The sequence below is a fragment of the Entelurus aequoreus genome, linkage group LG09, assembly GCF_033978785.1.
Source record: "Entelurus aequoreus isolate RoL-2023_Sb linkage group LG09, RoL_Eaeq_v1.1, whole genome shotgun sequence".
NCBI lineage: Eukaryota > Metazoa > Chordata > Actinopteri > Syngnathiformes > Syngnathidae > Entelurus > Entelurus aequoreus.
Window position 1 is genome coordinate 11,862,824 of NC_084739.1, and position 14,738 is coordinate 11,877,561.

General features: G+C 36.3%; 1 protein-coding gene across 5 annotated transcripts in view; it reads right to left on the reverse strand.

The window, feature by feature from the left end:
* Nucleotides 1–14,738, reverse strand: part of LOC133657115 (2-oxoglutarate dehydrogenase-like, mitochondrial) — a 105,188-nt gene that overhangs the window by 27,025 nt on the left and 63,425 nt on the right. For 3 of the 5 annotated variants that reach the window (XR_009827228.1, XR_009827229.1, XR_009827230.1), the window contains one exon: nt 14,587–14,722. Coding sequence is in view for 2 of the 5 variants with exons in the window: in XM_062058058.1 (XP_061914042.1) it covers nt 14,599–14,722 (124 nt within the window). In the remaining 3 variants the exon portion in view is untranslated. Of the gene's footprint in view, nt 1–7,822; nt 8,917–12,874; nt 14,723–14,738 lie in introns of those variants that run through there. The other 2 variants (XM_062058058.1, XM_062058057.1) reach the window with 2 other exon arrangements.

Genomic DNA, 14,738 nt, shown 5'->3' on the forward strand with positions numbered 1-14,738 from the left:
GGAAATCGGGAGAAAATTCGGGAGAATGGTTGCCCCGGGAGATTCTTGGGAGGGGCACTGAAATTTGGGAGTCTCCCGGGAAAATCAGGAGGTTTGGCAAGTATGACTAGGAGACGCAGTTCTTCCTACGTCTGTGTACCACTCCGTACAGCGGCGTTTAAAAAAGTCATAATTTTTACTTTTTGAAACCGATACCGATAATTTCCAATATTACATTTTAAAGCATTTATCGGCCGATAATATCGGCAGTCCGATATTATCGGACATCTCTAATTGTGAGAGACAGGCAAAATTCCCAAAAAAGGGTCTAATATTATTATCATTATTATATGCACATAATACTTTATCCTACCTTTTTTGTGTTCCCTGTGAATTAGGATTAGAGGACCTCTCCCCCTCTGGCTGATTGCTTTATTTAATGTCCAAATAAGTACGTCCACCTCGCTCTAACGTCACGACGTAGCCAGACTGCAGATCCCCACCAACAGAGGCATCCACAACTGCATGCAAGCTCACACCAAAATGCACGAACCAACATTTATAAGACAGAAAATATGAAATTCTTCATCCTACAGGTCCTCTTTAAAAACAAGGCTTTTGTTGTGCGATGTCAAAACGGTGTGCCGTGGAAGACGCAGGAGGCTGTTGTGATTTTAGGGATGCAGATGAATGAGGTAGCAGCGTGAAATAAAAACGGGTATTTATTATTAAAGAAGCAAAAACAAAAGGTGAGAGAAGACAAGAAGTGCTCTAGATGGCCAGACTATGACAGACACAAAACAAAATGCTGGAACGCAGCAAAAAACACTTACCATATTTTCCGGAGTATAAGTCGCACCGGCCGAAAATGCATAATAAAGAAGGAAAAAACATATATAAGTCGCACTGGAGTATAAGTCGCATTTTTTGGGGAAATGTATTTGATAAAACCCAACACCAAGAATAGACATTTGAAAGGCAATTTAAAAAATAAATAAAGAATAGTGAACAACAGGCTGAATAAGTGTACGTTATATGAGGCATAAATAACCAACTGAGAACGTGCCTGGTATGTTAAAGGCCTACTGAAATGAATTTTTTTTATTTAAACGGGGATAGCAGATCCATTCTATGTGTCATACTTGATCATTTTGCGATATTGCCATATTTTTGCTGAAAGGATTTAGTATAGAACAACGCCGATAAAGTTCGCAACTTTTGGTCTCTGATAAAAAAAAAACCTTGCCCCTACCGGAAGTAGCGTGACGTAGTCAGTTGTTCACTCCCTCATATTTTCCTATTGTTTTCAACGCAGCTAGAGCTATTCGGACCGTGAAAGTGACGATTACCCCATTAATTTGAGCAAGGATGAAAGATTCGTGGACGAGGAACGTTAGAGTGACGGACTAGAATGCAGTGAAATACATATTTTTTTTCGCTCTGACCGTAACTTAGGTACAAGCTGGCTCATTGGATTCCACACTCTCTCCTTTTTCTATTGTGGATCACGGATTTGTATTTTAAACCACCTCGGATACTATATCCTCTTGAAAATGAGAGTCGAGAACGCGAAATGGACATTACAGTGCCTTTTATCTCCACGACAATACATCGGCGAAGCTCTTTAGCATCTTTAGCATGAGCTAACGTGATAGCATCTGTCTCTAATGCAGATAGAAACAAAATAAATAAATCCCTGACTGGAAGGATAGACAGAAGATCGACAATACTATTAAACCATGTACATGTAACTACACGGTTAATAGATCTCAGCTTGGCAAAGCTTAACAATGCTGTTGCTAACGACGCTAAGGCTAACTTAGCAACCGGAGCTCACAGAGCTATGATAAAAAGATTAGCGCTCCACCTACGCCAGCCAGCCCTCATCTGCTTTGCTCAGCAACACCCGTGCTCACCTGCGTTCCAGCGATTGACGGCGCGACGAAGGACTTCACCCGATCATCCGTGCGGTGGGTCTGCTAGCATCGGCTAGGCGTCTGCTAGCATCAGCTAGGCGTCTGCTAGCATCGGCTAGGCGTCTACTAGCATCGGCTAGGCGTCTGCTATCCGAGTAAGTGGTCCTTGTGTTGCTACAGCCACCTACAATGTTCTTCTTTGCAGCCTCCATTGTTCATTAAACAAATTGCAAAAGATTCACCAACACAGATGTCCAGAATACTGTGGAATTATGAAATGAAAACAGAGCTTTTTTGTATTGTATTCAATGGAGAAGGCATACCTCTGTTCCTCGGGCTACGTCACGCGCATACGTCATCCTTCGAAGGCTTTTTCAACCGGAAGTGTGGCGGGAAATTTAAAATTGCACTTTATAAGTTAACCCGGCCGTATTGGCATGTGTTGCAATGTTAAGATTTCATCATTGATATATAAACTATCAGACTGCGTGGTCGGTAGTAGTGGCTTTCAGTAGGCCTTTAACGTAACATATTATGGTAAGAGTCATTCAAATAACTATAACATATAGAACATGCTATACGTTTACTAAACAATCTGTCACTCCTAATCGCTAAATCCCATGAAATCTTATACGTCTAGTCTCTTACGTGAATGAGCTAAATAATATTATTTGATATTTTACGGTAATGTGTTAATAATTTCACACATTAGTCGCTCCTGAGTATAAGTCGCACCCCCTATGAAAAAAACTGCGACTTATAGTCCGAAAAATACGGTACTATGAAATGTGGAGCAGATGGCGTCCACAAAGTAGGAGCGTACTAGAGCGCAGCACGAAAAAAAAGATTGTCTGTAGTCGCCGGTGAACAGATAACAGCAGCATCAACAATGTCCCGACAACCAAGGTAGAAAAAGGATAAACTCAAATAGTCTTAATTGCAAACAGAAAACAGGTGAGGGGAAATGCTCTGGGACAGAAGTGAAGCAGCCACGGGAAAACACCAACAAAACCAGGAGAGCCGCCAAAATAAAAGCACAGGACAGGAACTAACACAAAACCCAACATAAAGACAAACCAACCTATTTGAATTGGGTTGAAAAGGGAACTTTATCACCTAATTAATAAAACATGCGGCAAATAAAACACATCAGTGTTGTCTCACGGCCATGCAGTACAAACTTGATTGAAAACAGTTCCTTATATAGGTGCCTAAAACTGGTTTTCTTAAAGTTTGTCTTACTCCCGCACCTACAGCGTTGATCTTTCCAGATCATCATAATTGATGGTGACGTAACAGAGTCTTGATACGAACCAAGAACAAAACATGTGAATTGGGGCTGCTAATATGATACTGATAAACGCCAGGTACTCCCTGCAGTTGAGCGAATAAGTGCAATCGTAAAAATATAATGGTTACGATTTACATTTACAATTAAATTGTGCGGGTACTTTTTTTTTTGCATGCGGCGAGATGTATTTATTTTTGTATCATAAGGCCGGGGCGTGGACGTGCAATTTAGAAAAAATACTTAGTGTATGTAACGTACTTAGCAGAGATGATAATCGTATTTATGGGTGTGCTGTATTGCATTTATTTTTGTATATAAGAACAAGTTTATGTGCAATTGAAGTCTATAGGTCAGGTCTACTCAACTGGTGGCCAACCTTTTAATTTGAGGTAGCAACAACGCCCGAACAGGCTTGATTAAACCATTCAAAATAGGGTTGCTCATGTATGTAGTACTCCAGCCACCCCGCAGGGGGCAACAGCAAAGCATATGTGTCACAATGAAGCAACAGTGGCGTGAGTAGAAGAAGTTGGCACTATCGACCCTGAAAAAAATCCTAAATAAATCGCGAAAATCAGACTTTTAACAGGGACTGGACAACAGAAAATAAATGTATTGAAATTACTGACTTTGTGATGTCTTTTGTATTGTTTTTGGCTGTTTAACTCAAAACTGGTTAAATACTCATAGCGCTGAATTTGACCGGTAAAGCTACACCTTATGTTCAATTGTGTTGAGGTACATGTGTGCAATGTTTGCTGTGTGAACTAACATTAAATATTATATTTTATTTATGTAAAATACACAATAGGTATATTTTTAGTCTAACGAATCTAAATAAAGGAAGACGTATAAGGAAATAAAACGGAGGATGGAAAATAATTCAAAAGAAGGAACATTAACAAAAACGGTAATATAAAAAAAAAATGGATAGATGTTGATAGTCTAACTCAGGGGTCACCAACGCGGTGCCCGCGGGCACCAGGTAGCCCGTAAGGACCAGATGAGTAGCCCGCTGGCCTGTTCTAAAAATAGCTCAAATAGCAGCACTTACCAGTAAGCTGCCTCTATTTTTTTAATTGTATTTATTTATTAGCAAGCTGGTCTCGCTGTGCTCGACATTTTTAATTCTAAGAGAGACAAAACTCAAATAGAATGTGAAAATCCAAGAAAATATTTTAAAGACTTGGTCTTCACTTGTTTAAATAAATTCATTATTTTTTTTACTTTGCTTCTTATAACTTTCAGAAAGACAATTTTAGAGAAAAAATACAACCTTAAAAATGATTTTAGGATTTTTAAACACATATACCTTTTTACCTTTTAAATTCCTTCCTCTTATTTCCTGACAATTTAAATCAATGTTCAAGTAAGTTGTTTTTTTTATTGTAAAGAATAATAAATACATATTAATTTAATTCTTCATTTTAGCTTCTGTTTTTTCGACGAAGAATATTTGTGAAATATTTCTTCAAACTTATCATGATTAAAATTCAAAAAAATTATTCTGGCAAATCTAGAAAATCTGTAGAATCAAATTTAAACCTTATTTCAAAGTCTTTTGAATTTCTTTTAACATTTTTGTTCTGGAAAATCTAGAAGAAATAACGATTTGTCTTTGTTAGAAATATAGCTTGGTCCAATTTGTTATATATTCTAACAAAGTGCAGATTGGATTTTAACCTATTTAAAACATGTCATCCAAATTCAAAAATTAATCTTAATCAGGAGAAATTACTAATGATGTTCCATAAATTATTTTTTTAATATTTTCAAAAAGATTCGAATTAGCTAGTTTTTCTCTTCTTTTTTTTGGTTGAATTTTGAATTTTAAAGAGTCGAAATTGAAGATAAACTATGTTTCAAAATTTAACTGTCATTTTTTTCTTGTTTTTTCCTCTTTTAAACTGTTCAATTAAGTGTAAATTTAATTAATTATTAACAATAACATAGAGTTAAAGGTAAATTGAGCAAATTGGCTATTTCTGGCAATTTATTTAAGTGTGTATCAAACTGGTAGCCCTTCGCATTGATCAGTACCCAAGAAGTAGCTCTTGGTTTCAAAAAGGTTGGTGACCCCTGGTCTAACTCATACTGACTGGTATACACAAGCTATGGAAATGATATCAGTAGAAAAAACTGCTATTTAGTTTAGATAATAATGAGTCATATATTGGAATATGGGATCCATTATTTAAATTTGTGTTAACTATTAAATGAACCAAAAATATTACTTTTTTTTTATCTTTGTGGAAAATATTGGACACAGTGTTGTCAAGCTTATGAGATGCGATGCAAGTGTAAGCCACTGTGACACTATTGTTCATTTTTTAAATGTTTTTATTAGATTTTTTATAAATGGCTGTGATGATGGATGAGGGATTTCTAATCATTGCTATGTTGGAATTTGTATTAATATAGATACTGTTGTTGATATTATTCTTTTTTTTTTACTACTTTTGGATTGTGTTGTGTCATGTTAGTGTGTCCTCTCAATTGCTCTGTTGATTGCTATTCTGAATGTTGCTGGGCCAGGTTTGGTTATGGTATTATTGTGTATTATTTTGTTGGATTGATTCATTTAAAAAAAGAAAGAAAAAAAAGGAACATTGATCTTCAACAAAAACTTAGCTTCTGTTTCTTCATGCTGTTAACTATCTGTCTAACTGCACACGCTGGAAACGAGTAGCGAGGGCAGAATACTGAATTTGTTGACAGTGCAGAGTGGAATTTGATGTGTTTACTTTGTAAATAAGTAAACGCAGTCTCAAAGGAATATAACCTGCGGAGGCAATTTCTAAAAAAAACATCCACACTTTAATGTTCGGCCCCTGAGACCTTGAGCTCTTGAAACTGCAGCCGTTTTCATTATATAGTTCAGTGGTCCCCAACCGTGGACCGGTACCGCGGCCGCACAAGAAATTAAAAAAAAAAATATATATATATATATTTTATTTTTTATTAAATCAACATAAAAAACACAATATATACATTATATATCAATATAAATCAATATAGTCTGCAGGGATACAGTCCGTAAGCACATATGATTGTATTTCTTTATGACAAAAAAAAATATATATATATATATATATATATATTTTTTTTTTTCATAAAAAATTTTTATGACAAATGTCACAATTTTATAAAAAAAACTTTAAAATGTTGGCAATATCATAATAATCGGAAATTTTACTTAGCAAAATAATGACAAAAGTCATAATTTTACTCGAAAAATGTCACTGCTTAACAAGAACAACAAACCAATGGCCAATATTGTGATACAAGTCAGAATTTGATATGACAAATGTCCCCATTTTGCATTAAAAAGTAATAATTTTACATAAAAAAGTAATAATTTTACGAGAAAATATTGCAATATTACAGAAACAGAAAGAATATGAGAAATTGTTCCCCATTTTATAAGAAAAAAGTCGACACATTGTGAGAAAAAGACTGCTTTTACAATGTTTTTATTTTTTTGAATTTTTTGTTTGTAATCGGTTTTTAATCTTCATTATTTACTTCAAGTTATAACAGTATGTCTCTATATACATATTTATATATTTTTTTTGTGTTAATTTTGGCCAAAGGCGGTGCATTTCAATTTCTTACACACACTTGTTATTTCATATGTTGACCAGAGGGGGAGCACTTTTAAAACCGACACACAGTCAATTTGAAAAAGCCCTCCTTTTTGGGACGAGCCTAATGTTGATAGATTTCACTACCAGGTGTGCAAGTGAGACATTCTCTATTAGATGCAATGGTTTTCCATATTGGGACCATGATTTATGTCCTAACTTGTTCACCGGTCCTCATATGGAAGGTACTTTTCCTTGTTGATGTCTCAAGAACACAATACAAGAACACACACACACACGCACACACAAGCTGGAATTTTACTCAATAACAGTCGCAAATTTACAAGAAAAGCTGAACTTTTTGGCAATTTTATGAAAAGAGTCGTAATTTTACTCAACAAAAGTCACAATTTTATAAGAAAACTTTAAAATTCGGGCAATATTATAATAATAATCGGAAATTCTACTTAGCAAAATTATGACAAAAGTCATAATTTTACTCAAAAAATGTGACTGTTTCACAAGAACAACAAAAAATGGGCAATATTGTGATAAAAGTCAGAATTGTATATGACAAATGTCACCATTTTGCATTAAAAAGTAATAATTTTACATAAAAAAGTAATAATTTTACATAAAAAAGTAATAATTTTACGAGAAAATATTGCAATATTAAAGAAACAGAAAGAATATGAGAAATTGTTCCCAATTTTATAAGAAAAAAGTCGACATTGTGAGAAAAAGACTGCTTTTAGCAATGTTTTTTTATTTTTTGTTTGTAATCGGTTTTTAATTTTCATTATTTACTTCAAATTATTACAGTATGTCTCTATATACATATTTATTTATTTTTGTTAATTTTGGAGCACTTCAAATTTTTACACACACTTGTTATTTCATATGTTGACCAGAGGGGGAGCACTTTTAAAACAGACACCCAGTCAATTTGAAAAAGCCCTCCTTTTTGGGACCACCCTCATTTTGATAGATTTCACCACCAGGGGTGCAAATGAGACATTCTCTATTAGATGCAATGGTTTTCCGTATTGGGACCATGATTTATGTCCTAACTTGTTCACCGGTCCTCATATGGAAGGTACTTTTCCTTGTTGATGTCTCAAGAAGGGTAGAAATACAAGAACACACACACGGTACAACAAGTTTCACAACCTTATGGCTTGTGTTATGGTTCAATCTTTCATGTATTCCAGTACGCTTTAATGGAGGCTTTGTAAGCGAAGAGACGGTTAAGTAGTTATGATGTTTATTTACACTGGAGGAGTCGAACGAGACGAGCGAGCGTCAACGTTGCCCATCAAGCCTCACGGGCTTTGTTGTCGGTGTTTGTGCGTGCATCCTGAGCCTTATGTTGCAAAAAAAGCAAAAACAAGTCTCCGTGCCAGCTGGCTGATGTCTGCTAATGAAGCGAGCTGTGAGGCATTCCTTCGCCAGCGGTTCAGACGGCAAAAAGCAAAGGCAGACACACGTCTACTGATGCCTGTCAGGAGCACTTTAATTACCTAATATCCTTCTATACAGTACATACGTACTCCAGTGTGCCGTGTCAAGTATGAATGTAGTAGTAATCAGCGCCACATGGAAAAAGGAGGTTGAAAAAAAGGGGAATAAGATTAAATGCTACAACAATAAAGCCGTAAGGAAACTAATGAATGAAGGGAAAAAAAAGTATCATTCTGCGACAAAAATCTCTTCAAAAAATTTTAATTTATTTCCGTCACACGATTAATAAAGTATATCCATTATCTACAGCGGAGTCCCCAAACTACGGCTCAATTTTTGTTTCATCGGACATTACATGGACAAAGATAAGACCGTCTGGAGGACAGTTCTGTGGTCAGATGAAACAAAAATGGAGCTGTTTGGCCACAATACAATACCCGGCAATATGTTTGGAGGAGAAAAGGTGAGGCCTTTAATCCCAGGAACACCATTCCTACCGTCAAGCACGGTGGTGGTAGTTTTATGCTCTGGGCCCGTTTTGCTGCCAATGGAACTGGTGCTTTACAGAGAGTAAATGGGACAATGAAAAAGGAGGATTACCTCCAAATTCTTCAGGACAACCTAAAATCTTCAGCCCGGAGGTTGGGTCTTGGGCGCAGTTGGGTGTTCCAACAGGACAATGACCCTAAACACACGTCAAAAGTGGTAAAGGAATGGCTAAATCAGGCTAGAATTAAGGTTCTAGAATGGCCTTCCCAAAGTCCTGACTTAAACGAGTGGACAATGCTGAAGAAACAAGTCAGAAAACCAGCACATTTAGCTGAACTGCACCAATTTTGTCAACCTTGGGCACTAATACACCCCCATACCATCACAGATGCTGGCTTTTGAATATAGGTCGAAAAGGATTTGCAAATCATTTTATTTTGTTTTTATTTACGATTTACACAATGTGCCAACTTGACTGGTTTTGGGTGTTGTACATCACATTCACCCATTTACACACTAAAGGCGGAAGGTGCTAACCACCACCTATCAGGAGCAGTGAGGGGTGCGGTGCCTTGCTCAGGGACACCTCGACATGAGCTCTCCTGGCCAGGATCCAACCCCGTAACCCACGTCTCCCCATGCCCTAGTGATGTTATATTACAAAAACAAGTTACGAGAGAATAAAGTTATCGTATCGCTAATAAGTTGTTGTAATGTTATTTTTAAAAAAAAGCTACGTTATGTAAAAATGATCACTACAGTTATGTAACATTGCAATTTTCTTACTCATAAAAATACAACTTTATAGAGCTAAAAAAAAAAAAGCTTATTGCTGAAAGCTGTGTTCATCAAAGCTGCCCTAGTTTTGTTTAGTTTTTAAATGAATGACTGATATTTCGGTATTCATTGCTTTTTTTGTATTCCATTTTATAGCTTATTGTAAACGGTCTCGAGTTTTTGGATAAGCGCTTGTACAATAAATAAAATGTATTATTATTATAATTATTTACTACACATTAGAGTTGTACCGGTACCAAAATGTATATCAATACTTTGATACTTTTCCAAATAAAGGGAACTACAAAAAGTGTCAATATTGGCTTTATTTTAACAGAACATATTACAATATATTAAACATATGTTTCCTATTGCACTAAAATAAAAATTTTACAAAGTTAAAATATAAATTAAAGGGCATTAAACACATTGGGCTTTTCTTGTTGCACTCAAAGAACAAATTTCCATATTACATATAGACTTCCATAATGAAAAATTAGATCATAATATAATTAAAAGCTTTATTGACATTATATTAAATGCTTCATGATATATGGTTGCCACTCTTAGTCTACGCTTTAAGAAAAATACAATTATTAGTAAGTACTACCAACAAAACGATGGATAGATGTAAACAGATAAGCCATGTAGCAGGTAAAACACATATTTTTTAAAAATAAAACAGAAATTGTTGGAAATTTATTACAAAATTCAGTCGTTTTACTTGCATTAGTTGACTGCTAGATGGGCAGTTTTAACTACGCTAATATTTGGCATCAAGCCAAGCAGCTGTGTGCGCGTCTATGTATCTACTGTACATGTTATGTATCTACATATTATGTTAGATACATGTTATCGATCTACATATTATGTATCTACAAATTATGTGTCTACATGTTATGTATCTACATGTTATGTATCTACATTAGAGATGTCCGATAATACCGGCCTGCCAATATTATCGGCCGATAAATGCTTTAAAATGTAATATCGGAAATTATCGGTATCGTTTTTTTTATTATCGGTATCGTTTTTTTATTTTTTTATTTTTAATTTTTTTAAATTAATTAAATCAACATAAAAAACACAAGATACACTTACAATTAGTGCACCAACCCAAAAAACCTCCCTCCCCCATTCACACTCATTCACACAAAAGGGTTGTTTCTTTCTGTTATTAATATTCTGGTTCCTACATTATATATCAATATATATCAATACAGTCTGCAAGGGATACAGTCCGTAAGCACACATGATTGTGCGTGCTGCTGGTCCACTAATAGTACTAACCTTTAACAGCTAATTTTACAAATTTTCATTAAATACTAGTTTCTATGTAACTGTTTTTATATTGTTTTACTTTCTTTTTTATTCAAGAAAATGTTTTTAATTTATTTATCTTATTTTTTTTTTTAAAAGGACCTTATCTTCACCATACCTGGTTGTCCGAATTAGGCATAATAATGTGTTAATTCCACGACTGTATATATCGGTTATTATCGGTATCTGTAATTAAAGAGTTGGACAATATCGGAATATCGGATATCGGCAAAAAGCCATTATCGGACATCCCTAATCTACATGTTATGTTAGATACATGTTATCGATCTACATATTATGTATCTACATATTATGTATCTACATGTTATGTATCTACATGTGCACAGTAGGGGAGCTGGTTAACTTTTAAGTGTAGCGTAAGTGTGTTTGCGAGAATGTCAACGTGCTTTCTAAGTGACGTCAGTGAGTGAGTGGACGAGTAAAGAGAGAGAGAGAGAGAGAGAGGTAGAGTTTGCACTGCGCAGTAGAAGAATGAACAGGTCCGGTTGTGTCCTGCAAAACTAATAAAAAAACAACCAGATTGTCACGAATCCGCGGCCTCGTTATTCTGACCCGAAAGCGCCGCTTAGCAGACCCATTGCCGGGTAAAGTGAGGAAAACATCGACCCTGAAGGGAACGTCTTGCCCTGTGCTCCTCGACTACAGTCTGCACCGGAGCCGAACAGCAGGACATTACCTGTCATTGTTTATAACTCCTCGTGCAGATCTGAATGCTTGTTATTCAAATGTTTACCTAAGTTTGAAGCAAAGGTGCTAATACTAATCACAACATTTGGCGAGACGTGTTTTTTAAGCAGCCTCCCTGTTTAAAGCGTCACCTTTAAGTTAGTTTTGTAGCCCAAATACCTCAAAATTGCGCTTCACCACCCTCTTTATTAACCAGTAGAATTGTCGGGGTTTTTTGCCATTTTTCCTCTCCGAGATGTTGTTGCTTGTATGCACTTTTGTGTGCACGTTTCGACACACAACGTCGTGCGCCTCGGCTCTGTAGTCACCGCCGCACAGCAGCATTCGGATGAAAGAACGATACCTGTATTTTTCAAAGGTCGTATGATACCGATTTCAATCAATTAGTATCGCGGTACTTTATTAGGACCAGTATACCGTACAACCCTACTACACATTTTCAGTTAGTTACTTGCAAAACAATTAACTATGCTAAAAATAATTACTTAAAACTTTATATATATATATATATATATATATATATATATATATATATATATATATATATATATATATATATAAATATATATATATATATATATATATATATATATATATGTACACAGCTGAGCTCCCGGCAAAAACATCGACCCTGAAGGAAACGTCTGCCCTGTGCTCCTCGACTACGGTCTGCACCGGAGCAGAACAGCAGGACAGGTGTAACAACTACATTACCTGTCACTCTTTATAACTCCTTGTGCAGATCTGAATGCTTGTTATTTAAATGTTTACCTAAGTTTGAAGCAAAGGTGCTAATACTAATCGCAACATTTGGCGAGGCGTGTTTTTTAAGCAGCCTCCCTGTTTAAAGCGCCACCTTTACGTTAGTTTTGAAGCCCAAATACCTCAAAATTGCGCTTCACCACCCTCTTCATTAACCAGTGGAATTGTCTTTTTTTTATGCCAATTTTCCTCTCCAAGATGTTATTGCTTGTATGCACTTTGTGTGCACGTTTCGACACACAACATCGTGCGCCTCGGCTCTGTAGTCACCGCCGCACAGCAGCATTCGGATGAAAGAACGATACCGGTATTTTTCAAAGGTCGTATGATACCGATTTCAATCAATTAGTATCGCGGTACTTTATTAGGACCAGTATACCGTACAACCCTACTACACATTTTCAGTTAGTTACTTGTAAAACAATTAACTATGCTAAAAATAATTACTTAAAACTTTATATATATATATATATATATATATATATATATATATATATATATATATATATATATATATATATATATATATATATATATATATATATATATATATGTATATATATATATATATATATATATATACCGTAATTTCCGTACTATAAGCCGCACCTGACTATAAGCCGCACCAGCTAAATTTAGGGGAAAATACAGATTGCTCCATATATAAGCCGCACCCAACTATAAGCCGCAGGGTTTTGATGTGTAATTACCGTAGTATATAGGGGTTCTTGCTACCACGGAGGGGATTGTCGGGACAGAGATGACTGTTTGGGAATGCAAAGTGTCCCATTTATTAACAATAAATCTTTTAATCATTCAATCAAACTTTCACATCTTTGACATGGCGAACAGCATTCGTGCAGAGTACAAATAATACAACGGTGCAAAGTAATACAAAGTGCTCGCCTGTACGTTATCAAAATAACCAGCCTACCGGTATATGAAAAGTCAGTCTTTAATCATTGTGTCATCGTCTTCCTCCTGCGTACTAAAACCACCGAAATCCTCTTCATCGGTGTCGGAGAAGAACAGGCCGTAAATAAGCCGCACCGTTGTATAAGCCGCAGGGACCAGAACGAGGGGAAAAAGTAGCGGCTTATAGTCCGGAAATTACGGTATATATATATATATATATATATATATATATATATATATATATATATATGTACACAGCTGGGCTCCCGGCAAAAACATCGACCCTGAAGGGAACGTCTGCCCTGTGCTCCTCGACTACGGTCTGCACCGGAGCAGAACAGCAGGACAGGTGTAACAACTACATTACCTGTCACTCTTTATAACTCCTTGTGCAGATCTGAATGCTTGTTATTTAAATGTTTACCTAAGTTTGAAGCAAAGGTGCTAATACTAATCGCAACATTTGGCGAGGCGTGTTTTTTAAGCAGCCTCCCTATTTAAAGCGCCACCTTTACGTTAGTTTTGAAGCCCAAATACCTCAAAATTGCGCTTCACCACCCTCTTTATTAACCAGTAGAATTGTCGGGGTTTTTTTGCCATTTTTCCTCTCCGAGATCTTATTGCTTGTATGCACTTTGTGTGTGCATGTTTCGACTCACTCAACATCATGCGCCTCGGCTCTGTAGTTACCGCCGCACAGCAGCATTCGGATGAAAGAACAAAACCGGTACTTCTCTAAGGTAGTATAGTACCGATTTCAATCAATTAGTGTCGCGGTACTTTATTAGGACCGGTATACCGTACAACCCTACTACACATTTTAAGTTAGTTACTTGCAAAACAATTAACTATGCTAAAAAAAATTAGGGTTAGGGTTAGGGGTTAGGGTTAGGGTTGTGGTTAGGGTTGGGGTTAGGATTAGGGTTAGGATTAGGATTAGGGCCAGGGTCAGGCATAAAGAAAAAGAGTTGGTTAGGGTTAGGGTTAGGGTTAGGGTTAGGGTTTAGGGTTAGGGTTAGGTTTAGGGTTAGGGTTAACCCTTTTACCTTGGCAAAAGTTCTACTACTTCAGTGATAACCTATTATATTCAAGTTTCGGTTATCTGCTGTGCTTAGTAGTATTATTTGGTAATAATTATTTAATGGCAGGCATTAAAACAGTTTGTATTAATTGTGCATGTTTCATATGTGTGCTACGTTCAGACTGACTGAGGTTCTACAGGTTTACAGACTCTCCATAAACCGTTATAAAAGGATGTAATTGATACATTACATGTTGGCACATGAGAGTGTCTGTAGTGAAAGCATGTCAGGTCCATTTTGAATCCTTCTGCCTTGTACGATAAATTGATGAAAAATAAAAGAAACCGGAGAGAAAACTGCACCTCCAGTCCAGTTCAAGCTTTCCTTCCCTGGAAGGCGCTCAGGTTGAAGGCTGTTTCCATGAACTTCCTCAGCTCGTTAAGGTGGGTTGACTTATTCCCCGTGGCAGGAGCGGCGGCAGGGTCCCGCCCGATGTATCTGGAAGGAAAACACA